The sequence below is a fragment of the Leishmania mexicana genome, chromosome 19 (genome assembly GCF_000234665.1).
Source record: "Leishmania mexicana MHOM/GT/2001/U1103 complete genome, chromosome 19".
NCBI lineage: Eukaryota > Euglenozoa > Kinetoplastea > Trypanosomatida > Trypanosomatidae > Leishmania > Leishmania mexicana.
In genome coordinates, this window is record NC_018323.1 from 217,251 (window position 1) to 244,807 (window position 27,557).

Genomic DNA, 27,557 nt, shown 5'->3' on the forward strand with positions numbered 1-27,557 from the left:
CATACATATATATATATATATTCTCTCGTCTACTTCCCACCAGTGTGTGCGTTGATCTCTCCCTCCCTCTCTGTTGGCTCCTCCACCACTCTCCGTTTCATTGCCACTTTTTTCTTGCTATTTTCTGGGAAGAGGTTTGCTACCTCTCGCTCTCTTGCTCTTGCCCCGTTCTCCTTTCTCGGTGCTGTGCGGTTGTGGCATTTTACCTTTGCTCCTGCACCCTGTGCGTGTACGCGTGCGTATCGGCCAGGGGCTGCAGACGTCTGTAAAGCCGCCACACAGGTATTCTCTTGCTTTTTTTTCTTAGTGTGTGTGCGTGTAGAAAGCAGCAACTGGGCAAAAACAAAAAGCCCGCAGTCCCACCCCCCTCCTCTCTCCTCCCCGTTCACATGCCCCACCACGTACGTGTGATTTGACGACCTTGTGAGTTAGACTCCCTCTCTCTCACCCCCTCCCCTCCTCCGCCCACCCCGTAGAAGAATTCCTTGGATGCCCGTGATCCACACAGCGAGCTAGAGACGAACAGAACCGATAAAGTCTAACCTAGGAAGGGGAGAGAGAAACAAGGGGCAGGTGCACCGCACCAGCAACCATCTGCGCCACTTCTCTATTTTGTTTTTCTCTTGAAGGCACCATCGTCATCACCACCACCCGCCCCACCCCACCCCCTTCATCCAGACAACGAACAGCAAGGAAAACACGCATACGCCGCCTCCCACGCTTCCGAAGAGCCCCCCGCTCGTTGCTTCCCTCACGGTGTTTCTCTTGTTGCATGGGTGCCTGGCTATTATTATTATTTTTTCTTCAGATTTCCTCTTCGCTGGCTTCGACGTATTCTCCCATTTTTATTCTTCTTTGCACCTCCTGCACTCGTGTTTTTGTTTTCACGGTCTCCTCCTCCCTTGGTTCACCTGTTCCGTTGGTTTGCTTGTTCTCCGGACTGTACCCGTCCCCTCGTCCCCCCTCTCTCGCTTTGCCAAAAAAAGGAACGGTTAACACAGCGCGCGCACCCACTCCTATCCCTTTCGAGGCAAAAGACATTCTACCAGACGCTTGACCGGTGGAGAGAATCCGTGCTGCCCAACACCCGACGATCGCCGCTAATAAAATGGTCAAACCAACGCTTCTCGTGGGCGCTATGCTCGCCCTCGTCATGTGCCTGGCTGCGACGACCGCCTCGGCGCAGCGGTCGCTGGCGTGCGAAACAGTGTGGAAAGGTCCGTCCTCTAACAACAGCCTACTGGAGTGCCTGGGGAACACGGATCGCATCCGGTCTCAGTGGCCCTACTACCTGTACCCCGGCTTCGCTGCGCTCGTCTTCATCTTTACGGTGATTGGGCTGCCGATCGTGTTCTGCTGCCACTGCTGCCGCTACGGCAAGGCGTATGAGAGGCCGAACGCGGAGGCAGAACTCGGCGTTGCCCGCTGCTGCCTATGGATGTGGATTGTGATTTCGGTGCTGGTGGCGTGCGGCGTGTGCGTGCTGGTGGTGTATGGCTCCGTGTTACTGGAGCAGGCAGCCAAACAAATTGTCCACGACACCGAGCATCGCACGCTTGATTACTTCAACAACACCCGTGCGAACATCACCATGCTGCTGACAAACTACAGCGCGGACCCACCGATACCACCGTCGATCGACTTTAGCGCCTTTGACGCGGTGAACGAGACGATTACCCACTACGTGCATCTGGCACGCGACAACTACCTCAAGTACTTCCGCACTGCCGAGGTTGTGGCGTGCTGCGTCGGCAGCATCGGTGTTTTCCTGATGCTGTGCATGCTGATCTTTGCGCTGTGCCGCTGCAGTGGGTGCTGCCCGATTGCATGGAGCTGCCTGTACTTTGTGTTCGCGCTTGCATTTGCGCTGCTTGCGGTGCTGTTCACGATATGCATCTACGTGCTGTCCGCTGGCTGCGGCGAGGTGGGCCTGCAGTACAGCCGTGCGCCTGGCGTCTTTCAGTGGTACCTGGTGCCGTGGTGCGAGAAGGAGTTCAACTTCCAGGCGCTGCAGGCTCAGGTGCAGACTCAGGAGCAGCAGGTCTCGCAGAGCGCCTGCGCGCAGCTCTTGAACTACTGCGACAACGATCCGGTTTATTCGCTGGAGAAGAAAGACCACATCTTCATGTGCGGCAACGGCATCACCGATAAGAGTCAGTGCAACTCGCTGGACGACGTGGTGGACGTTGTTATAGACACATACGTGAAACCGATGCTGACGAACACGCTGTGTGTGAACCAGACGGGCATGGAGTTCCTGGAGAAGTGTACAGTGCAGTCCTGCGCATCGCGGTGTGTGGACTACGACGCACTGGATGTGTATGCCAAGACGTACTCCATTCAAATTCTGCAGGCCTCTGACTTTGCTGTGAATGCGAGCACTGCGCTGTCGTACGTGTGGCCGCTGCTGGACTGCAACTTCATCATTGACAAGGGTACCAACACGATTGAGACGCGGAACTACAACGTGAGCTTCACCACGCAGAGCGATTATGTGCGCAGCTGCTCTGCGGTCCGCACGTCCTCTGTGATGCTGGGTACCGGCTTCTTTGTCGGGGCGCTCATGTTCATTCTCGGCATTTACGCCATACATCGCGGTGCCTCGATCCAGGTCCCATCGGAGAAAGATGAGGATTTCACAGTCACGGGAAAGTGGAGGAAGTAGCCACTGTGCCCTGTGTTGAGCTTTTTAGCTGCGCCCCCCCCCCCCGCCCGCTCGGCCCTCACTCTCCCACTGCACCTTTCTTGGCCCGGCGGCGGACGGCGAGGAGAGGGAGAGGGAGCGCATATGTGGAAGCGATCGAAGGAGCAACGTACATGCGAGCTGGGCCTGCGAAAAGGAAACGGGCAAGCGAGGGGACGTGCAGAGGTGATCTCGTGGAGAAGGTGCTGCCGACTGTGGTCGGCAACAGCGGGTCGCAGCGGATTAGCGATAGACCAAGACTCTGGAAGAGAGGAGTAGGCGTGTGAGGTGATGGTGAAGGTGTTGCTGGGGACTACTTCTTGCGTTGGGTTGTTGTTGGCTCAGCCTCTGGCATTTGGCGGCATGTATTTCCGTGCGTGCAGCAGGTAGGGAAGTGGTAAAAGTGAAGTGCGCGCTCAGACTCATAGTGGCTGAAGGCGAAAAAAAAGGAACGGCTGTGGCCGCGCGTGCGAGGCGGGTGTGTCGAAATACTCCCATCCTTCATGGAGCAGGAGAACCTGCTCTCTGCGTGCTGCTTCGGCTTTGCCCTTTTTTTTCTTTATGGCTCCCCCCACCCCCACCGCAGTTGGTCTCTGTCCTTGCGGTCATCCTCTGACTTTGGCTGCATGGGCGTGAGAGACGTGAGTAACCCTCCCCCCCCCTCACCCCGGACTCCCTAGAAGACGCATACACACAGGCGCACGAAGAAAAAGCGCATGAATGTGCTCCTTTGTGGCGATGAAGCCGCCCACGTTGGGGAGCTCAACCGTACACAGAAGTGGCCGACCGATAATCGGCGCAGGAGAGACGGCCACACAAATATGTAGACTAGTTTCTGCAGTTTCGATTGCTAGCTTGTCACTGCGGGCAAGCAGTGAATTTATATGTGTGTGTGTGTGTACATTTGTGTTGCCTTGATGTGTATGCCTGAACACTACACTGCGCTATCGTGTAGGCGTCTGTAAATGAGTGTGTGTGGGTCGGTCCACGCACAGGATGCTCACATGCACGATGCGTATGGATGTCTTTAGTTTCAGGGCCCCCTCCCCCTCTCTCTTGTGCGTGTGTGTGTGTGTGTGTTTTCTGAGTTTGTTTGCCTCGCGGGCGGCGGCACCTCCGCCCAACTTTGCACATGTGTAAGAATATATATATATGTATTGTTTGGGGGGGGAATTGCTGGGGTCTGTGTGTCTGAGTGCCTAGCTGCTTCTTGATGTATTCGTGCACGGGCGCTCTTGCCGTTCTGTCGGACCTCCCTCTCACTCCCTCCACACCCTGTCTCTTACTGCCCTCCCCCTCCCCCTCTCCACTCTTTCTCCTCCTCTCGCTTTCATTTATTTGTTCTTCTCTTCCATCGCCGTCGTGTGAGTGCGCTCGTGCGCATGCCTCGCGTTTCGTTGTCGTTGCTCTATTCTTGTGTAGTCAAACTCTTATCTCGCGCACCTCAGTGTTTGACGCGGCTTCGTCTTCGAAGTTTCGCTTTCCTCTCGTTTTTTCTTTTGTTGTTTTTGCATCTGCGCTTGCTGGCTTCCCCCCCCCCTCCCCCTGTGTGTGCGCGTGTGCGTCATGTCGATGGGTATGGCATAGATCACCGGAAACGCCACCATCACCACCGCCGATGAGAAAAAACAGAAAAAGGTCAAGCAAAGCGAAATACGCACACAAATATATACACACTCTCAGATACGCACCCCCATCGGTACTGGCAGGCGACGTTACCGCGCACGTGCACAGAGGTGTGTCACCACCGGAGCGCAGATATAAGAAACTCTTTTTTGCCCCCCCCCCCCACTCCCTCACCCCCACCTCTACTCTTCACGAGCGCACCCCTTTTTCTTTGTGAAGATGGCTGTTGTGCGTGTGGACCAGTAGTACTTGTGTTTCTGTGCGTCGCAGGCGCTCCTCCTGGTGATTGCTGGAAAGCGTGGCCGGGATGCTGCGGCTTGCGGTTCCCCTGCGACGTCTTCTCCCTCCTGCCCCTCCACCGATTTCTCCCTCACACGTGCGGCATATGGGGCAGTTTCGCTCCTCCTTGTGTTTTTGTTGTTGTTTTTGTTGTCCCTCTCGCTCTTGAAGCGTCGTTTCTCTGTTCTCTCACAGTACAGGACGCGCCACTTCTCAAGTTGGGGCATGTCTTTGTGCCTGTGTCTGTGTCGGCATGTGTATGTGTTGTGTGCCGGGTAGTGGCTGAGCCTCTCTCGCCCTTTTCTTTCCGAATGTCCTTCATGCTATCATGGGTTCCTCTCTGAGTTGTCGATCCCCGACTAGCCTCTCCCTCCCCTCTCTCCATGCCTGCTGTTGTCGCTGCGTGTGCATGTGTGCGCGTGTTGGCTGCCACTGGCGTGGTGCTGCACGATTCGGTACGGGTGCCGTTCCTGCCAACACACACCCGCATCCACACATCCTTTTATACACGCGTCCCTTGTTGTACTGGTTCATGTCCTGCCTTCACCCCTCCCCCTCATGACTGCTCTAGTCTGATGACGGGGGAGGGGACACCTCAGCCTGGTATCAGGGCCTACCACGTACTGTTCCGGCGAACCGAGAAGCCCCCCTCCACCTCCCCCCTTATCCCTGCCAGCGCGGAGCCACATGTAGCGGTGGCAGGACCAAGTACCGAGGCCTTCGTGGATTCGGTGCGGTGCGTCGGGGCGGTCAGCGACTGTGCCCGCGCCTGTGCCATGGGCATATGATGGTCAGCGTGCGAAGGTGGCTCGGACGTATCGCATCCGCGGCCCCGACTGGGTAGTTGTGGGGAGCCTGCGCCGCCCGGAGGGATGCACGAGGTGGTGACCCGCCTAATGGGGGGTGACTGTGTGGTGGCCTGCGGAGCCGGTGGGGTGTGGGTGGGGGTCTGACCTCGTGTTGTATGGCAGTACATATATATATATGTGTGTGGAAAGCAAGATCTGACGTTTGCCTTTTCTGTCGTAGCCTTTCTTGTCTCCGACGGAGTGCTTAGAATGGAGCAGTGGTAGGCGCTGTCTTTCCCGATTCTAACACCTGTTATTATCTCCCGCTGCGCCTCTTGTGAGGGGGGGGTGTTGCTCTTCTTGTCCGGCTCCGCTCTTCCCTCTAGACACGGCCTAAATCAAGGTGTTTCTTCCTGTAGTGCGGAGGAGGAGTGGGGCTGATGTGCCGTACCTCCTCCCGGGCCCAATTATAGAGCTCCAGCCCTCGCATCGGTTTCTCTCTCGAGAGAGAAACCGATGCGAGGCGAAAGGAGAATGGTGATGGAGAAACATTTCGGGTATTTCCAGGGGCAGAGACGGGTGGCCAGTGGATGGCGAGAGACCCAGTTCTTGGCCTACCGGCAACTGCCACACAAGCAAGGAAGCCCATCACGTGGGCGTCAAACGGCGTCTCCGTGCTGCAGCTCAGCCGGAACCGCATAAACGTGTTGTACGGTGAACGATGCACGACAGATGCCGATATACTTGCACCACAATCACGAGAATGTGTGTGAGTGCGCGCGCAGGCCTGAAGCGTACTCTTGGTGATGTGCAGTATTTTCCTTCTGGCCATTGCACTCGCAACCCCTGCTCCTAGGGTTCGGGACATAATAAGAGTGCCATCATCGTAGGTTTTGACCTCACGACATGTACAGGGTGTGGGGTGCGGTGGCCGCCGGGTGCAGACTCCCCCAAAGTGGTCGAGGAGGAAAGCACGAAGCAGGGTATCGGCTCCCGTCAGTGGACAAGCGCACACGCACTCGTACGAGCACAAGAAACGGAAAAATAAAGACTCAAGCGGCGTGCGCACCCCATGCGCAACACAGCCCTTTTCCGTCCGTGATGTGCTCTCTTGTGTCTTCTCTTACTATGGTTCACCGCTTTCGCTTGGTTGTCTCTACTCGACCCCCTCCCTCCGCCCTCGCTTCCCCCTCCTCTTTTACGTGTGGCGTCATCCACGCCAACGTGCCTCCACCTTGACACTCAAACACACACACACACACACACATACATACGCGCACGACTTCTTTATATACCCGTGCATATGTCCATATACACATACACCTATATATATATATATATCGCCTGTCTTTATTCATGCGTCTTTGAGGTGTTCTTGTGCAGCAACACCACCAAACGCACACAGACAACACCAACTCCAGCAAAACAACTCGGAAGCACTGGCGCGTGGTTATACAGGCCTCCATCGCGCCTTTTCTGTTGCTCTTTTTTTTACGCACTTCGAATTGACAGCGTATCCTCCACGTCACCCGCAAAGCTCCAGCACAGACAACAAACGCTCTCTCCCCACAACGGAGAGCATATATATATATATGTATACAAGCAAACATACGTAGCCCACATACACGTTGCAGCCACAGACAAAAGCCGCAAGAGAAACGGCGAAGTGCGTTCACGTGGCCACGCACCCAACCAGAAACGTCCCCCCTCTTCCCTGCCCTCCTCTCCATCTCCACATAGAGAGACTCATCCTCCTTCTTTGCTCTTCTTGGGCTCTCCCTTCTTACGTACTTACATGTGTTGTTTTCTTCCGTTTTTTCCGCTGTTGCTCTGCTGCGTGTGGGGGAGAAGGGAGGGGGGTTGTTCCACAGTCAGCGCTCGAGCCAGCAAAACAAAGGTCATTAATAAACAACGTGCATTTGTTTTGCCGGGTGTATTGGTCGGTTGGTCGACGTGTGTGTGTGTGTGTTTCGCCTCTCCTGAAGTCGTTCGTTCTCTTGTCTAATCTCCTAGCGCTTCGTCGCCGTTGCAGCTGCCCCGTTTACTCACCGACCCCCTTCCTCCCTCCCCTCCCTCCGTTCCCCCCTCTGCCTCATACACACTTTGTTGGCGAGCTCTGCCCGCCGTATCCTCTCTCCTTTAGTCGTTGTTTGCTTCGAGGGGGTGTGTCGTTTCACTGCTTACGGACTTTTCGTTCGTTGTTTCCCCATCGCGACTCGAACCGGTTTTCTTTCTGCCTTTGTGTGTATGTGTGCGCGTGTGTGCGTGTGTGTCTTCCCTCTCTCCCCTTTCCTCCCTCTCGGTGTCGTCCTCCGGCTCGACGCCTCTGTAACGCTCTCCCGGGCCCCTCTGCCTCACCGTTCTATTTTCTCTCTTGCGCATATACACTACTCCAACGAATATCTGAGCAAGAGCAAGGACCGCAACAACACAGCGTAAACCACCCTTCAGCGTAAGTGCGACAAGACGGCAAGAGCACGGGACGAAGACACTCCCGCATATATCTGTGCTTCTGTTTCCTTGTTCATTATTGCATATTTTTCTTCGAGGTCAACTCTTCTTTTTTGGTGCTCCCGCGTGTGTGCCTGACGCTTGCAAGTGCTCTGGCTCTCCGTTCTCGTCTTCCGTCCTTTGCTTCGGCTTGCCCGCTCTTTTCCATACGCACAGGCTCGGCCTCCCCCACCTCCCCTCCCCCTCCGTACTGATAGTCACCCCTTCGATATTCTGCTCATCTCCAGACCGGCGGCCCCACGCCATTTTGTTTTCTCCCGGAGCACGATCTTGCTCCTCTCTCGCGTCCAGGAGACCTCTTCCTATTTTTCTCGCCCCACTTCCTGCCTTACCGCTTGTGGCGTCGCCCCAGCTGCAAGGCTTAGACCATCACCCACGCGCGCACCCACTCCTATCCCTTTCGAGGCAAGGCACATTCTACCAGACGTTTGATCGGTGGAGAGAATCCGTGCTGCCCAACACCCGACGATCGCCGCTAATAAAATGGTCAAACCAACGCTTCTCGTGGGCGCTATGCTCGCCCTCGTCATGTGCCTGGCTGCGACGACCGCCTCGGCGCAGCGGTCGCTGGCGTGCGAAACAGTGTGGAAAGGTCCGTCCTCTAACAACAGCCTACTGGAGTGCCTGGGGAACACGGATCGCATCCGGTCTCAGTGGCCCTACTACCTGTACCCCGGCTTCGCTGCGCTCGTCTTCATCTTTACGGTGATTGGGCTGCCGATTGTGTTCTGCTGCCACTGCTGCCGCTACGGCAAGGCGTATGAGAGGCCGAACGCGGAGGCAGAACTCGGCGTTGCCCGCTGCTGCCTATGGATGTGGATTGTGATTTCGGTGCTGGTGGCGTGCGGCGTGTGCGTGCTGCTGGTGTATGGCTCCGTGTTACTGGAGCAGGCAGCCAAACAAATTGTCCACGACACCGAGCATCGCACGCTTGATTACTTCAACAACACCCGTACGAACATTGGGACACTGCTGACAAACTACAGCGCGGACCCACCGATACCACCGTCGATCGACTTTAGCGCCTTTGACGCGGTGAACGAGAATATTACCCACTACGTGCATCTGGCACGCGACAACTACCTCAAGTACTTCCGCACTGCCGAGGTTGTGGCGTGCTGCGTCGGCAGCATCGGTGTTTTCCTGATGCTGTGCATGCTGATCTTTGCGCTGTGCCGCTGCAGTGGGCGCTGCCCGATTGCGTGGAGCTGCCTGTACTTTGTGTTCGCGCTTGCATTTGCGCTGCTTGCGGTGCTGTTCACGATATGCATCTACGTGCTGTCCGCTGGCTGCGGCGAGGTGGGCCTGCAGTACAGCCGTGCGCCTGGCGTCTTTCAGTGGCACCTGGTGCCGTGGTGCGAGAAGGAGTTCAACTTCCAGGCGCTGCGGGCTCAGGTGCAGACTCAGGAGCAGCAGGTCTCGCAGAGCGCCTGCGCGCAGCTCTTGAACTACTGCGACAACGATCCGGTTTATTCGCTGGATAAGAAAGACCACATCTTCATGTGCGGCAACGGCATCACCGATAAGAGTCAGTGCAACTCGCTGGACGACGTGGTGGACGTTGTTATAGACACATACGTGAAACCGATGCTGACGAACACGCTGTGTGTGAACCAGACGGGCATGAAGTTCCTGGAGAAGTGTACGCTTCTCTCCTGCGCATCACGATGTGTCGACTACAAACATCCGCCTCTGCATCCCAAGTCAGAATCCATTCAAATTCTGCAGGCTGCCAGCTTTGCTGTGAATGCGAGCACTGCGCTGTCGTACGTGTGGCCGCTGCTGGACTGCAACTTCATCATTGACAAGGTCGCCAACACGATCCAGAGGCGGAACTACAACGTGAGCTTCACCACGCAGAGCGATTATGTGCGCAGCTGCTCTGCGGTCCGCACGTCCTCTGTGATGCTGGGTACCGGCTTCTTTGTCGGGGCGCTCATGTTCATTCTCGGCATTCACGTCATGCATCGCGGTGCCTCCATCTGGGGTTCCGGCAAGCAGGACGATGCAGTGCAGAAGACGAAGGATGTTGCACCACCGGACACTGCGGTGGTGTCACCCCTGACAACATCTTAAGAAGAGGACAAGTCAGGGCACCTATGACGAGTGACCGCGCGAAACAGAGTCGGACATGTGAAGGTATAACGAGGACCGCAGAAGTGTCTGATATACACGTTTTTTTTTTGTGTATATGTGCTATGCTTCGTCCTGCCCGGCAAATACAAAGACACCTCAGTGCATGGAATCACCACGGCCTAGCACGCACTCTGCGCGGAAGCCCCATGGCCTGCCGCCTGCCCTCGGGCACGGCGGGCGGACTCGTGACGTTGGCGGGCGGAGTCATGGGCGTAGCCTGCGCTGCATGCAGTGGAGTTGCCATGAGACCGAGCGTCGCCACACGGTGCTGGGTGGCTCGGTTCCGGGACGCATCGTCGCTACAAGCCCGTGCTCTGCGGGAGACGCGTTACACCCCCACAGGCCTGTAAGGCATTTGCCCCCCCCCCTTCGCTTTCAGCATTGCGGTGCAGCAAGAGAAGGGCAGCACGGCGGTGGCGTGTCGGTGCTCCTCCGGCGGGGCATACGCATAGGTGCGGGCCCGAGGATCCACAGTGCACGTATGCGAAGCATGTGCCGCGGCTTGAGGCGACTGAGATTGCGCAGCACGGCACACAGGTCGGGTGTAGAGGGTCTCAGCGGGCCCTGGGCTGCGGCTGGCCAACCTCCTGCTTGAGGACATCCGGCATGCACCTGGACCAGCCCACAGCCGGGCCCGTGTGTCGGATGCTGAGCGCGCAGCACGCATGCGGAGGCGGAACGGGCGACGAGAAGAAGAGCTCGTTGGACGCGCGGCCCCGATTCGCCGGCAGGACGGTTCGCCCTCGGAGGACCCGAACGCAGCCGTGTGTGTGTGGGGGGGAGGGGAATGCAGCTGAGGCGTGTGAGCCGTGGCTGGATCTGCGCCTGTGCTGCTGACATGTGTTCGTGGGTGGGATCTGGGCACGCTGTCGCAGCACGAGCACATCGCCAAGCAAAAGGATACGTGTGGGCTTTATGCGATCTGGTGGGTGGTAAGCGTGTCATGTACAGAGGTCGTATCCGTTTTTTTTTTCTTCCGTGTGTGCTTTGCTGTTTTTTGTTTCTGTGGTTTCTTGTGTCCTGTTTGCACCCACCCACCTACACACCCACACCCACACACACACACATCCTCACAGACAGCTCCTCGCGCTTTACCCCTCGCCTCCCGTTCCCTTCCCTTTTCCTCCCCCTTTTCTCCTGGTATCCATGGTAGTCGTATTATTATGAATAGCTTGTGTGTGTGTGTGTGAGGCGTGTTTCGTCTTCCTGTTTATGTTTGGGAGAGATGAAGGGAGGAAAAGGAGGCCGGTCGTTCGTGTAGATACACGCAGATATACTGATATATGTGTCGATGTAGAGGACACCACAGACCCCTCTGCCCTCCTGTGCGCGCGCAGGTGCTGATGGGAAGGGGGCGGGATGCGCGCGTAGAGGTGTGCCCATACGATTACGTGCATAGGGACTGGTGTGGTGCGTGTGGCCGAGAAAATCATGCACAGTGCCCGCGTTTCTTTCCGTTTTTCTTTGTTCTTTTGAAAGGGTCGTTTTATCCTCGCTCACTATCGGATGTGGCCCCCTCCCCCTTCCCCTCTCTGCTGCTCGCCAGCAGTGGTTGATGTGCTTTCCTCCCTTGTTATCGGCTTTCGCAGCTCCACGATCCTCTCTCTCTTTTTGTGTGTGTGTGTGTGTGTGTGCTCGTTTCCTGACTCTAAGTGGCGGCTCCACATGCTGATAAAGCCTCCTCCCCCCTCCCCCCTCCTCAGCGACGGTGCTCCCTAAGGACGGCGAACGCACGAAGCAGGCAGGAAGCCGTCACGGAGACCGTCACAACGACGTGAAAGAGACTAATCGCGGACACCTTAGAAAAGGGGCGAAGTGTTGGGGGGCTTTGTTGTTGGTGTTTTTGTTGTTTGGGTTTTCTTTTTTTTTTCGCTTCCCGTTCGCCGTGTATCACTGTCCAGCGTTGAACGCAGCCTTGCGAACGGCTTCAGCAATTTCCCCAGCTCCTCCTCCGCCCCGCCCCGCCCCCCCCCCACGTACACACACACATACATACATACACTCACCGGTACATGTGCCCGCCTCCACCCGCCTTCTTTGGTGTCTCTCTCTCTCGTTTTTTTCTTTTTCTCTGGTGCACCCAGCTACTATGTGACTGCATGACGTGGGTTCAGGGTGAGGTGTTAGCGATGGAAAAGGCACTCCCGCTCTTGCCCGCATGCCTCTTCTTCCCCTATGGCCACGCAGCAGCCGCATTCTTTCACATGCACTTCCCTCTCCCGCCCCCTCCCCCTCCGGTTTATACGTCGTGTGCTCCATCCACGTACCCTGTCTCTCTGCACCCACCCTCTTCCTCTATCACCGCAGGGAGCTAAAAAAGGGGGGAAGTAAGAGGAGGAGGAGGGAGAAGGGAGGAGGAGGAGGGGCAGTGGGGGAGTCACGTGCCTGCGTGCAGGGGAGGGAGGGGGAGGGGGAGGAGGGACCGTGCCTCGGTAGCTCTGCACCAACACACTGTACTCTGTCCTCCTTTTTTTGTTGTTTGCTTGTTTGTTTCCTGTTTTTCTCTCTCCGCCTCGCGCCTTTGCCTCGTGTGTTCGTCTGTTGGGAGTGTGCCAGCATGCACCATGACAGTGCAGCACGAAAGCCAGGGGAAAAGCTGGAAAGAGAGGGGGAGGGGGACACAGGTGTGCAGCCGCGGATGATGGAAAGCAGGGTACCCCGCAAAGGAGGACGCCATGGCACCCACTCCCCTCCCCTTCCATCCCCCTCTTGCCACTCCTCTCTCTCTCTTGTGATACGTTCTGTTTCTCTTTTCCCCTTTCCAGTGTTCCTGTCCGTCACTGTTCCAAGACGTGGAAGCAGAGAGATCCTATTGCTCACCGGCGTGGTTTCACCTCACCCCTTTCCGTGCTGCGTCCATGCGTGCGTGCGTGCAGATGATGAGGGGATGCAACGTAAGGACAAAACGAAGACGCACGGGCGATGAGGCACACGCACTCGCACGCAGGCGGGCGGACACAGGAAGGACACATGGGGGAGAGAGGGAGACGAGAGGAAAGGATAAGCAACTGATTTTCGAGTACTTCACCACAGTCGTAGTGCATGGCAGGAAAGACTCTGAAGCAGACAGGTCGTGTCCGCGCCGCAGACGGAACCACGGAAAAAAAGAGAACGAAATTAAAAGACGGAACCGTGTGGTGAGGGGTGCCATGTGGTGGCGTGTACCTTTTCGCCAAGCAGCGGCGCATCCACCGATGGACGTATCACAGCATCGAAACTGAATGACGATGCCTCGAGTGCGCCGCCCCCCCCTCCCCTCCCCCCGCTTTGCTGCGGCTGGGCGTGCAAGGAGGAGGGTGTGCGGACGAGCAGCGTGCGCCGCCTCTCGCTGAGCGCTTTTTTTTTTCTTGCTCGTTTCTTCCGTTTTCGGACAGCGGGTAGCTGGACAAAGGGAAAAAGAAAAGCGAAGACGAAATAGGCCGCACTCACGCTTCCGCAGGAAACGAGGCGAGACACGTGTCTACTTTGTACCACCACCTTTCTCCCATGTATGCAAGTGCGCCAAGCCACACGCACGCAAAACCCACCTCTTCACCCCTCCCTCGACTCTCTCTCTCTCCATCGCCTCGACGTGAGCGTCTTGTGAGCCTGTCTGTGGGTATATCCTGTGTGGCGTAGCTCTTCTCCCTTTGCCCTCTATCGGCCCTCCCTCCTCACTGTACACGAGCACGTGAGCTGCCACTCTTCTGCCCCCCCCCCACACACCGCCAACCCCCACTCACCCACCCAGTCGCAACGAGAAACATCGCCGTTGTTTCCTTTTTCTTCGTTTGGTACACGATTTACCCCCGTACTCCCCCGCGTCCGTTTTCGCACGCGCCTCGGGTAGTGTGCGATCTTCGTGTTTGTTTCTCGTTTCCTACTTGGACACGGGGAACCTTGCCAGCCTGCCTTTTTAGGGGAGTGGGGTGCCTCCTAGCCCTGCTGGCCGTCGCGTGTGTGTCGGTCTATGTGTGTCGACACACGCATCACCCTCCCTACCCACATCGCCGTTGATTTCCCTCGCCTTCTCTAACACCAGTGATAACCCTCGCACGTTCGTCTGGACGGCCTATCTGCAACGCGCCTGTTTTCTTTTTCATATTTCTTCTTCTCTGGCATCTCCATTAAACTAGTCGCTGGCGCTACCGAGTACCCTCCTCCGTTTTCTCTCTACGCCTTTACTTGCACGCGACGCACCCGCCCCACCCCCCTCCCCGTTGCACAACCAGAGCAAAAACAAGAAAAAAAAGTGTCCTCGTAGGAGCGCCGCGGCGACCCACCCAAGTTTTCTTGGGGTGCATCGTTGCATGTTTCGCTTCCCTTACTGTCGATTCTTTCTTCTCTCATAGAGCACCCCATACAACTGCGCAAGCGTGGGCAAGCGTACTTGTCTGCCCCTCGACGCGCACCCTCCCCCCCCCCCAAAAGAAAAAGAGTTTTCTCGCACCGCACACGTGCCACCGACACACCGCACCACCGCGGGTTCCCGTCACGTCTCTCAAGCCCCAATGCAGTTCTCCGACTCCATGTCGTCGACCTCGTCAGCGGCCTCGACCCCGCGACGACTGGGTGGTGGCTGCCCCATGGTCGTGAAGGCGTCCACCCCGCCTGCGAGCGCGGTTCGCGCATTTCATACCACGTACTCATCGGAGAGACGCGACACATACAGCGACGGTGCCCAGCGTCTGTACGGTGAGAACAGCTCGCTTCGGATTCAACTGACCGTGGGACTCAGCAGGAGCGGCAGCCCAGTCTCAGACGCCGCAGCAGCACACAACGGGGTCGAGAGAGCACATGACGACGATCTTCGGATGCCCTCCACGCAGCAGGCGCCGCCCTTCTTTCCAAAGGCGTCCGCTGCTCATCCTGCGACTCAGGACTTTCGGGGAAAGAACTCGGCAGCTCAGGAGGACGTGAAGGCATTTTGCATGACTCGGTCGTCGTCCTCCTCCACTTTGTCAGTGTCGTCCGTCTCTTCGCTGACCCCTGGACAGCCTGAGGGGAAGAGGGCACTTGTGAGCTCGATCGTAAGCAAGCGTCTGCAGCTGCACCGCCATTCGACCTCCAAGACGCCGTTTGTGACGTCGGCAAGGTCGCCATCAAAGTCGTTGGCTCCGGCGGCGCGGCGAAGCGGCAGCTCCCAGTCCTCCTCGTCAGAATCCTCTGCCTCCGATGTGGTGTTTCATCGGCTTCCCTTGCCCCACGCTACGCTAGCCGTCTCCTCGTCGGATGCAGCGGAGCCACCCTCTGAGTCAGTGCTGCCGCCTGCGCACCACCACGACCCCTTGTGCGCTGACATGGCGACGTCCTCACCCAGCACCACCGTGCCAGCGGCACCGTCGCTGCATCGGCCAGTCGTAGAAAAGCCGACGATGGCAGCTTCTGCCGGCACACTCACCAATACGGAGCGCACCGGCACCGCTGGTGCCAGCTTCCTCACCTCTTCCGCCAGCCCCATGACACTGAATCCCGCCGTCTCGTACACGCACGCATCGAAGTCACCAGCAGCGGCAGTCCTGCCAGCGTCGCAGCTTTCCACCAGCCCGTCGCCTGCGGGTAGTCTTCCAAGCGATCCGCTGCTGCCGCACATTCTACCGGCCGCTACAAGGCACGGGAACGCCGTGTATTCGAGCTTCGAGGAAGCGTCGGGCGAAGAGGTGGACGAGGATGACCTGAGCAACAGCGCAGCGAGTAGAGCCGCCCAGGCGGCGCTGGACGCTGAGGAGCAGCTGCATGAGCACGAGAGCCCGTCAGACTTGACCCCGCTACTGACGGTCTTGACGGAGCATTCGTTTTCAGCCAGCCTACCTCCGACACCGGCGCCGAACGAAGCGTCTGCGCCACCACGGCCAATGCAAGTGCATGCAGGTGAAAGCGAGATGGACACGAGCACGGGTGGCTTCAACCGTGACGAGAAAACGGACTGCGACGGCACCGTGGCAGGCACGCTGGCCAGCAGCAGCGTCGACCTAGTGCACACAACCCCGTCCGGAAAGCGTCAGCTTGTGTTTCGAGAGGAGCGCAGGGACTTGGATGGTGCTGTGGCTAATTCTTCCGGCGATGCCGGAGCCGTTTCCCCCATGACCGCCCGGCGACGGCAGCCGCCACCCCCACCGACTCCGTCAACCACCACAAAAAAGTCACCATCGTCGTCGTCCGCCATGCGACAGGGCGTGGAGAGTGATGACGCCAAAAGCGGCGGTAGCTCCCCTTGCACTAAACTGACGGTGGAGCAGCAATATACCCCAGTCATGGCTCAGGGCGTCTTCGGAACACTCGCGACGTCTGTCGACGCGGCGCAGTCTGTAGGGCACTACAGCGCCTCGGCCCTCCCACCTGACCGCAGCAGTAGCAGCGGCAGCGATAACCCCGCGTTCATTTTGGCCAAGAAAGCTGGCGATCCCGCTCACAAAATGCGCAGCACTGCCAACGACACGTACGCGCTGTCGCCACAGCGCCAGAGGGTGATGGAGTGTAGTGGCAGGCCGGAGGAGGCCGCTGTCGCTGAAAATGTCGGCTCCGCGATCACGCCGTCCACTATCGCGACGGCGGGCGACGCTGCCAGGGGCAGGGGCAGTGACAGCGAGGACGTCGCCGCTGCGACCTCCCCGCCTGGCCTCCAGCAACACCCGCCTCACCATAGCCGTGAACCCATGTCAGCCTACAAAATGAATGGTGAGACGAAAACACGCGCCGCCGACCCTGCGCCACTGACCACGGGAGGCGAAACGTCGGCGTCGCGCGTGAGTGCCCTTCTGATGCCTCCATCACCGTCCCAGCCGCGCGCAACGGCGATGCTGGATAACAGATCTTTCCCCTCGCGACCTTGCGGAGACGCCACTGCTGCGTCGCTTGCAAGACAATCGGACCGCAGCAACAGTGGCCGGGCCTTGCCGGCTGCAGAGCACGACGCAGCGGAGCAACCGTCAAAGGGCGATGTGGTGCGGCGGGCGCTGGTGATGCGAAGCATCCAGGACTCCAGCACATCGTCATCGTCGTCCTCTTCCTCCTCGAGAAGCGTCGGTGGCCACAGAAATGAGCAGAGGCCGGCCATCGACAACCGAGGCACGGGAGTGGCAAGCAGCGGGCAGACCTCCATCGAGAAAAAAGGGGGCGGCAACAATCGACCTGTATCGCCGTCCAGTTCGGCGCTGTGCGTCGACGCAATGCACGCGGAGGGCACATCTGCTACACATGCGTGTGCTCTCCAGTACACGGGAGCTCGCAACGGCGGTGCCGTTCGTGAAAACGAGGAAGCTGAAGAAGATGAGGAGGACGGGCCACCCATCAACTGGGACGGCGCGGAGGAACAGGAAGGCAATCCGCTTCTGCTGCAGGAAGCCGGTCGCTGGGATGCCGTGCTGGAAGAGATGGAGCTGGTGGACTGCACAGTTGTTTCGCGGGTGTATCAGCGATCTATGCCGTTCGGGCGCACCGCGTCCCACTTGGACGGTAAAGATGCGGGGGACAGCATGGGCAGCGAAGACGGCGACGAACTTTGCCTCTTCAAGGTGGTCTCGCTGTTCCCCATCGTCGCGGGCCATTCCGAGCGGTGGGGGCGACGTACACGAGTGCAGAAGCGCTTGCTCGCTCTGGCGGAGGAAATGCGTGCCACGCAGCGCGCGCTCGACGAGGCGGGGTTGACGGCAGCTGAAGCGGAGCTCGGGTCCTCAGCCCCCCAGCACGTTGGCGCGAGTGCCAAAGCAACCGCCAAAGGTGAAGAGAGGGTTGGTGGCGCGGAAGAGGATACAGATGACGTGTTTGCGGAGCGAAGGCGGCGCACCACCTGCGCCGGTGTGTCGGAGGTGTACGTGGATTCGCGCTGCCGCCTCATAGCCCAGCTGGAGACGGTGCCGTACATGGTACCGCTGCGGCATCTCGTCGCCGCCAGCTCTGGCACGGGACTTCGCGAGAACGAGGTGCTTGCCCTCATTCGCACTGTCGTCTGCAAAACAGCGACAATGCACAGGGCGGGCTATGTGCACGGCGCACTGCATGCCGGCAACGTACTTCTCTCTAGCTATGACGGTGACGCGGTACTGACGCAGCCATGCGGACTGATGAGTCAGAGCTCCTGGCTGCCGACTGACTTGTCCGTCATCAGCGTGGCGCGCGCGAATGCCATGACGCCATACTTTTCCGAGGTCTGGAGCGCGCGCCGGCTGCAGGTGGGCGGTCCCACGTCGACGCGACTCGGATCCCCACAGCGGCCAGACATCGCAGAGCTCATCACCTACCACAACTTGGCTGCCCTGGGCTGGCTCGGCGACGACGCGCGGAAAGCTGGGGGCTCTGATAACAGGTGCGACAGCGATGAGCTGTGCATCGCCGGTGATGCCTACACTCCCACCGCCGCCGACGACCTTCACGCCGTGGGCATGATCGCCTTTCTTATCTATGTTGGTATCCCGCCGTTTCAAATGGCGTCCCTGGGGGAGGTGGTGGAGCGGCTCAGGGCACTGGGTACTGCCTATAGAGCTGCCATGCAGTCCTCCTCCTCTTCGTCTTCCACGGCGGCCCGTCAGGAGGCCCGCCGTCTCGTGGCGGAGTTCTGCTTTGGGACTCGCCGACACGGCGCCGGCGCAAATGACTGCTACAGAGACGGTGACGAGGACGCTTCTCCGTCCTCAGGAGAACCGCTGCAGCGGCACGGCGTTGCGCGATTTCGACCAGACTTCGAGGAAGCCCTGCAGTCCTTTATCGTGGACTGCGTGGAGGCGTCTTGCAGTGCAGCAATGCTGAAGGAGGAGAACGGCACTGCGTACGCGTCGGGTGCAGCGCCGCATGTCTACGCCAACGCGCAGGAGTTGCTTACCCGTCATCCCCTCTTCAAACTCTTTGCACTCCCGGCACACGCAACCCAGAGCGACGAGAGGGAACACGAAAACGGTGACGGTGTGCAGTCTTCAGGGGACGAGGAATCCCATCAGAGCGTTGATGAGAGGATGCGCGACACGGTACACCGAGTTGCCTACCCTGCCTTCTGCACGTGGGCTCGCGCCCGCGAGGACTGTGGCTCGGCGCCGCACCTGAGTCGACTGCACAGCAATGCGCTCTTCACTGCTCGCTGCACTGCGCTGTGCGAGTGCGTTTCGGCCACCGTGTCGTCCTTCGACCACGAGAACAGTGAGTCCCAGAATGCCGCCCAGGACGGTGAGCCGTGGTCGTCGCTCTCATTTATCAGCCCTCATGTGTCGGGAGCCCTACAGGCATGGAAATTTCCTTTCCTCTCCGCGGAGGCGGGCACCAGCTGCCTTAACGGTCGCGAGATGGACACGCGCACCTGCACGGTGGCGTCAGCGCCAGCGATCTGGCACAGGCAGGGGCGAGGCAACGCTCGTGCGGTGACGGACGGTGCCCGGCTCCGGTGCTTGCCCGCGCTGGTGCGACCGACCGCTTCAGCAGCGCCTACCGGGCTCGCTGCCAGTGGTGACGGCGACGATGGCGCTGATGGTGGCGTCTCGGCCACCACCTTAGCGCAGCAAGAAGAGGATGCGCTGGCGGCACAGTTCTTCTCTGGTGCGCAGCGTCAGGTTGACGGCGACTTTGTACATCAGCAATACTTGCACGCACTCACGCTGGCGGGGAAGCAGGAGAGCGCCTTCTCTTTAAGCCGCGCCTTTGTTCTTTCACATGTGCTGCCTGTCGCCGACACGCTGGTGCTGCAGCACCTAACTGACTGCACGGTGTCGCTGCTCGCGCCATTTCGCTACGTGGTGCTCGATGGGTTGCAGCGCTGCGAAGTTCGACTGGGCCCCTGCGAGTCGTGCGTGCTGCGTGACGTGCATGACTGTCCGCTCATCGCCGTCGCGGCGCTCCAACTCTCTGGCAACAACGTCACCGAGACACACTTAAGCTGGAGCAGACAGGGCAGTAGTCGTCCCCTGCTGAAGTGCAGCCGCGGCGTCACCGCATCCCTCTACGGCCTCATGTATGAGGGCCTCGTTGAGGACTACGCGAGGGTGGGTCTCGCACTGGAGCACACCGCCTGCTTTCTCGCCGCCGACGACGTGACCGGCGACTCCGGTGAGGTCGATGGCGCCGTCAATTCTCGAGGCCAGGCGCTGCCGTGTCCGCGCGCTGTTGAGCTCCTGGCAACAACTGCAACCAGTACGAGCCGAAGCCAGAGGGAGGTGGGACTATGCCTCGCCCCGGAGGCGCCGTATGACCTCGCGCTGCTCTTGAGCAACACCCGCTACGTGCACAGTGGCAGGCATAGTGGTGGCCTGCAGAGCCCAGGGACGCCGTCTCCTGACGTGTTTCACTTCTTTGGCGAGTTGGCGGAGAAGGACGTTGTGGTGTGTGACGTGCGCGGTGGCACTCGCGACGGTGACGCACGCCCGGTGGTCTTTCTGGTTGGCGCGCTTGGCGACGTTGTGATCGAGCGGTGCAGTCACTGCACGATCTTGGTGGCTGGGACGCCGAGCAACTTGCAGGCGTCCCAATGCCACGACTGCCAGCTGATCTTTATGGCGCGCGAGTCGGTTGTCGAGAATTGTGCCCGTGTGGAGTGCATAGCGCTCGTGACGGAGTATCTGTTGGTGCAGGGGTGCGACGCGGTGTGGGTGCGGCCGCTCTTCCTCGACTGTCCTTTCAGCGATGAGGTGCTGCGGCGCGTGGTTGGCGGAAGCGTCGGCGGCGACGAGGAGGAGATGGTGGTCGGTGCGTATGAGGCTGGCCGGCTTGATGAGCTGAACGCTGTGCTGCGCGGCGTTGGGCAGGGGGTGGTCGTGGAAGCTTCAGAAAACGTGGTGATCGATGATATTGGCCACTACTATCATCGCAGCGGCCGCGCCGGTGACGGCGAGCGCGAAGATGGGGCAGACGGCGACGGCTTCTCCGTATTGTCGGTCGCGTATGCGAGCATGCAGAGCCCCACCGCAGCTGCGAGTTCCTCAGGCAATGGGTCGCGGCTCATGGCAGAGGCCGCACAGTCGCTTGCGGAGCATCTCTCCGTGCCGTGCTACCTCGAGCCTCTCCAGCGCTACGGCGGCGAGGAAAGGGGTGCAGCCAGCCATGCGGATCGACCCACCGTGTCCTTCCACGACCTGTTGAACTGCTCTGTGCTTCGCCTGCGCGGGTCTGTGTGTCCCCTGGAGTCACAGGCATCGTCCACCTCACGCGGCTCCACGGCGGAACTGGTGGATATCTGCGTGGAGCGGGTGCACGGCGGCGTCATCTATGTGGAGGATGCCGTTCGAACGCTGCACCTGCGCCACTGCGTCGGCCCGCTGGACGTCGTCGTCTGCGCTGCAGCGAGGGTGTTCATGGAAGCCTGCGTTGGTGTGCAGCTGCGCACGGCCTGTGTCGACTTCCACGCCACCGACTGCGTCCACTGCCATGTGGCGCTTCACGTGAACCACCCGCCACAGTACCAGCGTTGCAGGAGCGTGCAGGCCTCGGCGCTGAACATCACCGCGCGAGACTTCAACGCACTGTTAAGCGCTGCCGGGGTGGACTTGGCAACAAACCTGTACGATGAGCCGCTGCTACGGACGGAGGAATGGCAGCCGACTGTGGCGGCAGGGTCGTCGGGTGCCTTGTTGGAAGCGTGCGGAATGCGTGCCTTACATGGCGGCTGCGTGGATACCTCTACCGGACCCCATAGCACCGCTGACATGTGTGCTGTACTGCTCTCCTCGGTGCCCAGGGAGCCGTTGCATCCGCGACAGGGAGGGCTGCTTGACGGCAAGCTGCGTGTGCCGCCTGACCAAGTGCCGCGCATCATGACCGTGCTGCGCCAGCCTGTGACAGTGGTGGCCCCGCTTCCAGGGCTGTGCGCCAGCCCGAATGAGACTCCTTTTCTGGAGGAGCTAGAGGCGCGCGTGGTGGTGTGGGCGAAACAGCCGCTCTCACTATCGCGTGAGGAGGCGGTTGCCATCGCGCTGTACGCCTTGGCTGACTTGGCAGAGGTGTACGCGAGTGTCACGGAATGGGTTGAGGCGACGGACGCGGTACAGGCCACTGAGGCACCGGAGCCGGTGGTTGCATTCGGCGGGTCTCTAAATCCCAATGCCCCACCACACCTCCTGCCCACTCGTGCACCTCCCTCGCTGCCTTCCACCTCCTCACAATCCTCGACGACTGACAGCGTTCCAGGACTCGCGTTGGACGCGGGTCAGCAGAGGCTGCCCTCCACTGACCGCGTACTGCTGCAGCAGGCGGAGCAGCATTGCACCAAGGGCGGTGAGTGTGCTGTTCAGGATGTGTCAGCGGCACCCTCGTCATCGCCGTCGGTGGACGACGCCTGTGGAGCGGAACGCCCAACACCTGCACAGCCGGTGCTGCTTGAAGTCAGTACTGGCGAGATAGCACCGGGTACGGAGGGCTTCGTGGAAGAGGTCGCCATGCACAGTGCACCCGCGCCGTCACTCTCGCCGCCGTTGACCTGCGACACAGACTCAGCAGCTGCACCGAAGAACGACGGCGCTCAAACGCTATCAGCAGGGGAGCCTTGGGCCGACTCAGGGCCGCTTCACCGACCGCCCCAGTCAGACAGGTTGCCGATGCGCGCGCAGCACGGCGGACTCGCCGCTGCCGAATTACCAACGTTGCCGTGCACCGCGGCGAGTGCAGTTGCCTCAACTGTGGCTGGGCTCGATGGCGCCGTCTCGGGGATGGAAGATGACACATCAGTGAACTCGAGCGCTGCCGCGCCGCCGCTGCCGCCGGGACCCGCCTACGCTCTCAACCCCACGAATGTCGGTGCTTCCTCCACGATGGACGTCTTTTACCACACACGGCACGGCGCCACGTCCGGGGCCACCGGGACAGCAGGCCTGCTCATGGAGGAGGAGAGCGGCGCCTACTCGCTCACCGCCCGCACGCTGGATGACGAAGGTGCGGACCTCGCCTCCGCCTCTCCCTGCCCCGATGACATACGTTCACCCGTCATCACAGGCGGCCACCCGGCCATTAAGTGGGCCATGGGCAACGGTGACAACCACGAGGGCGCGCGGAGTGGACCACAAGTTTCACCAGTGGCGGAGACCATGGATGGCCTGGATGCCCAGGCGCAGGCCCACTGGCCCTCGTCGTGGGAGAGGTCGCCGCATCGTATGTCATCAGAGGAGCGCAGCAGTCGCAACGGCGACGAGCTGGTGGTCGCCCCCACCGCCCTCTGTGAGAAGGCGCTACAGGAAGTATTGCTGACGGAAGGGGACGAGCCGCACGGCGCACGCAATGCCGTGGATGATTCTTCTTTGCGTACCTCCTCCTCCTCCTCTGTAGCCGAGTACCCGTGGCGCGGCGCGATGTCGTACGAGAGTAGCGCCGAGTACGTCGCGGGCAGCAGTGACAGCGGCACTGGCGAGTCGGCAGTGCCACAGACCAACTTCCTCCACGTGTCGCAGGACTCGTCCTCGCGGCCGTTGGAGCTGAACTCCCACGCTACCACGGTGACCCCGGAGATGGCCACTGGCTCCAAAGAGGGTGGCGGTGGCGAGGATGGCAGCTTCTCCAGGGTGCGAGGCGGCGTGCTCGCGCCGCCGGGATGCAGGCGTGCCGTTGTGCCAAAGACCGAACCTCTGGGAAGGATCTCGCCTGAGGTCACGGTAATGAATGAGGGCAATGCGGACGTAAAGGCGGTGCTACGACAAGTAGAGCAGGCACGCCAGCGCTTCGCGCGAAATCAGCGCTTGTGGGAATCGTCAGCGGGTGGCGGCTTGGAGGCGCGTGTGCGGGCGGCGGTGGCGAAGCTGACGGCCTTGAAGGCTGCGCATGCTGAGGCCGCCTAGTGTGTCTGTGCGAAGGGCGATGAGAGACGGTGGAGTTCTTCGTTTTCTTTGTGGTGGTGGTTCCCGCGGATCCCCTTCACACTATCGTCGTCATCGTCACCGCGCATGCCCCGGTGCGGAGCGGAAGGGGGTGGCGCAGTTGACACCAAAAAAAAGAGGAATACTCACGGGGACCTTGAGGCAGGATGGGTGCCCCAATCGCGTGTCAGTGGAGTGCGTCCGTACGGATGCATGTGTGCGTTGATCTGGCTCTGTGTCCGTCCTCAGCACCCCCGCCTCCTCATTTTGGCGTTTCTTTTCTCCGCTGCAGAGTATGGGAGCTGCAAAAGGGGGTCGTGGCACCCGTATCCTTGTATGCTGTCCGCCGTTGCTAAGCGTTTTCCTTGTAGCCGCTGCGCTGCGAGAGACAAGCACGCAGACACACCGCGTCACATACCCGACATGGCACGGTGCCCCTGGTGGTGAAGGTTGTGGCCAAAGGTGTCATTCCCACCGCAGCCTGTACAGATGCTCGCGTTAATCCCTTTGTGTGCCGCTGTTGCGGGTGAACTGGAGTGCTGACCCGTGCACCTCTCGCTAGCAGGGGCACCAAAAAAAAGGCTCTGTCGTGCCTTCATCTCTCTACCTGGCTCCGTTACCGTATGTGTTCGTGTGCATTCCCTCGATGTGTCCGCCGTCTTGTCTCACCCGCGCATGCATCGCGGCACACAAACGCGCATCCATTTTTTTTTTTGCGCCGTTCTCACACCCGCCCCACGCACCGCACACGCCTTCATACCGCCGCCCCGCCACACGCACCGCCCTTGTTGCGGTCATCCTCCTCCCTCGCATGCATTTCTCATGACATGCATCTTTGCACGCGGCCTGTTTTGGATGGGCTGTGTGTATGCATGTTGCCCACCTCGCGCACACGGTAGCGTATCACCGCCACAGTAGAAGGGTCCAAGTAGAAGCGGCGCATTCGGAAGCACATCTGCCAAGAAGAAGAAGAATCGAAAGAAAAAAGAAAGAAAACAGAAAGCGACGCCAATATAGAACGCCGCTGCTAGCCACACACACACACACACAAACTCACCTCCTACCCACCATCACCTCTTCTCACGCGACCCGCATCAGGAGACGAGTCGCCTCATACGCAACGCAATTGCGTACTTCGCTCGTGCCACGTGACGGGAACTTCCTTAAACGGCTCCCTCTCCTTTGGTCCACGGACACCAACGCATACACATCAAGTGTGCAGAGACAGAGAGAAACTCGCATACACCCACGCACCTACATTCTGTGTGGCTATCACGTGCGCCCCTCACCCGCCTCGTGCCTCCGTTTTTTTTTCTTGGGTGTCGCTGTCTTCGCCGTCTTCTCAATTCCTGTTTTCTTGCTGTTGCTCTTTCACTCCACGCCCGCTTCCCTTTTCGCGTGTGTCGGCTTGTGCACGCATTTTTGTTTTCTGACGGAGACCCGGAGATCTGTGTGTGTGCGCGCGTGCGTGTGTCTGTGTGTGTGTGTCTCTGCCGGACTTTCTGTCTGTACCGGGTGCGCGTGGACCTATACGATCTGCTGACCCCCGCCCACCCACCCCCCAACACACACAACACACACACACACACACACACACATCTCCCGTTATCCCTTTATCATTCCAAACCACCACCACCACCACCCCAGGAAAAAAAGAAGAGCACAAAAAAGGAGTGCGCTATCATCTCTCTCTTGTTGGTCCCCTGTTCCCTGTTTGTGCGCATCGATTGCCTTCTTGTTGCTCAAGCGCGCATAAGTGCGTGCTGCATCTCCCTCCCCCTTTTTTCATTGTTCTTGTTCTTGCGGTCGACGGTCACTGGACTGTCTTCTACTGGACACGCGCCGCCTTCCTCCTCCTCCTCCCCCCCGACCTCCCCGGCGTTTCCGATACGCTGCCTCCCTTTCTTTTCATTTTTATTTGCGCGGTGTTCCCCCTGATTCGAAGGACTTTGTTCTCCTCTGCACACCCCCTTCCTCTTTCCCTGAGATGTGAATGCCGTTTTTCCTCCTCCTCCTCGTTCTCCTCGTCGTTCTTGTTGTTTCGCTCAGTGGTGCGCGCCTCATTTACCTTCCATTCGCGTACCTTTGCCTTCTCTCTCTCCTTTGCTTTTTTTTTTGTTGTTGTTGTTCTTTCGTCTTGGCTTTTATTGTCATTATTATTATTTTTCTGGGGGCCTCCACTCATTACCCCTCCTCCTCCTCCCTCCTCCAACTCCCTCCTCCTCCTCCCCCCTCGTACTCTTCTTTCTTCCGATACGGTCCTCTCCCCCCACTCGCGGTTTTTTTTCTCCTCTTCGAAATTCTGCTCTGCTGTGCTTTTTCTTTTTCGTTTCGCGCTGTTTATATGCATACATATCTTCCGTTCTCACTTCCCCCACCCCTCCCCCTCCATCCCCCTTTTCCAAGTCTGTGCAGCCTTGGCGACGTGTGTAGACAACGAAAACGAATAACTCTCGTGTTTCCTCCCCCCTCTCTCTCTTCCTCTCTCTCTCCGCCTCGTATTGTCTATCTCTCTCTCTCTCCCTCTCTACCCAATCCAGTCGTTTGATTCATGTTGGCGTCTGTCAAAAGAAATACAGTGTTCTCTCGTTTTCCCTCCTGAACTCGTCTTGCCGCCGTGATTCCGTGACCGCTTCCTTGTATCATTATTTCTTTTCCCTTTGGCTCCTCGCCTCGCCTCTCCCTTCCCCGCTGAAGTTGGCCACGTGTTGGAACTCTTGTCTTGTCGTTCGGTATTCGTTCTCTCCCTCGCCCTTACGTGCTCCGGATTGCATATCGAACGAGTGATCGGCAGTGTTCCTGTTCTTCGCTCGTGTGGGTGGGTGTGTCCTTTGTGTTAAATTTCTTCCCCTCTTCCTCCTCATCGACCGGGAACGACCCCCGCTCACGATCCCCACCACCACCCGCTCACCTCACCTCTCCATCTCTCCTTCCTTTGGTTACCTCTGTCCTCGACGCATCCTCCTCTTGGTCCAGCGCGACGCCGACAGGGCACCACGCCGCACGCAGAACACGCACGTGACCTTCTTTCTACCCCTTCTTGGCTCACAAGTGTGCACCCAGCAAGACCTTGAAAGGTCTTACGCGAGGCAACGGCTAAAACAGCCCAGGAAAACAAAAAAAACAAAAACAAAAGAAACAGCGATAAAAGAGGAGAGGGTGCCGGACAGACAACAAAGGACGTCGAGGAACCAGACACAACTATCAAGCGCAAGAAAATAAAATAGAAGGAAAGACAGAAGGAAGAGGGCAACGGGACGGGGCCAGGCAAAACAGAACCTCGGTAAAGGAAGCCCTCCCTCCCTCCCTCCCCCCGTCCCACATATATATATACATATACAAGCACACAGCCCTTCTCTTTGCTGCTCCTCCGGCTTTGTGTTGTGTGCTTCCATCTTGTTGGTCGTTTTCCTTTCCTTTCCTTTCCTTTTTTGGGGGGTCAATTTTTCTCTCCTGCTCCCTTGTCTGGCTCCTCTTATTCTCTCCGCTTCTGTCCTCTCCCCTGGCGCGCTTTCTGCCGTGCTGCTGCTGCTGCTCCTCCTCCTCTTGATCTCCTCCTCTGTGTGTGTGTGTGCGTGCTTGACGTTATCCAGGTTGAAGGTGTGCGTGTGTGGGTGGGCGTATGCTGGCTTCCTGATTCTTCCTGTGTCTACCGCTCCCCCCTCCACCTCCGCCTTCACATTATTATTATTTCTTCTATATTGCAACCTGGCCTCTTCGTTTCTCCGACCCGCTCTTCCCGTCTTCTACTTCTTCGTATGCGTATGTATATCTGCTTGTTTTGCTGTTCTTGTGCTC

The 27,557-nt window shown here is 58.9% G+C and overlaps 3 protein-coding genes across 3 annotated transcripts; all 3 read left to right on the top strand.

The window, feature by feature from the left end:
• Positions 1 to 1,108: 1,108 nt before the first annotated feature.
• Positions 1,109 to 2,665, top strand: LMXM_19_0570 (conserved hypothetical protein; the record flags this gene model as incomplete). The annotated part of the gene is made up of 1 exon (XM_003874185.1): positions 1,109 to 2,665. The coding sequence occupies one exon, from the start codon at positions 1,109 to 1,111 to the stop codon at positions 2,663 to 2,665; it is 1,557 nt and encodes a 518-aa protein (XP_003874234.1).
• Positions 2,666 to 8,370: 5,705 nt separating this feature from the next.
• LMXM_19_0540 (conserved hypothetical protein) lies at positions 8,371 to 9,963 on the top strand (the record flags this gene model as incomplete). The annotated part of the gene is made up of 1 exon (XM_003874186.1): positions 8,371 to 9,963. One exon carries the CDS (start codon positions 8,371 to 8,373, stop codon positions 9,961 to 9,963), a length of 1,593 nt encoding a protein of 530 aa, XP_003874235.1.
• Positions 9,964 to 14,513: 4,550 nt separating this feature from the next.
• LMXM_19_0580 (conserved hypothetical protein) lies at positions 14,514 to 23,741 on the top strand (the record flags this gene model as incomplete). Its single annotated transcript, XM_003874187.1, has 1 exon — positions 14,514 to 23,741. The coding sequence occupies one exon, from the start codon at positions 14,514 to 14,516 to the stop codon at positions 23,739 to 23,741; it is 9,228 nt and encodes a 3,075-aa protein (XP_003874236.1).
• Between the last annotated feature and the right edge of the window lie 3,816 nt (positions 23,742 to 27,557).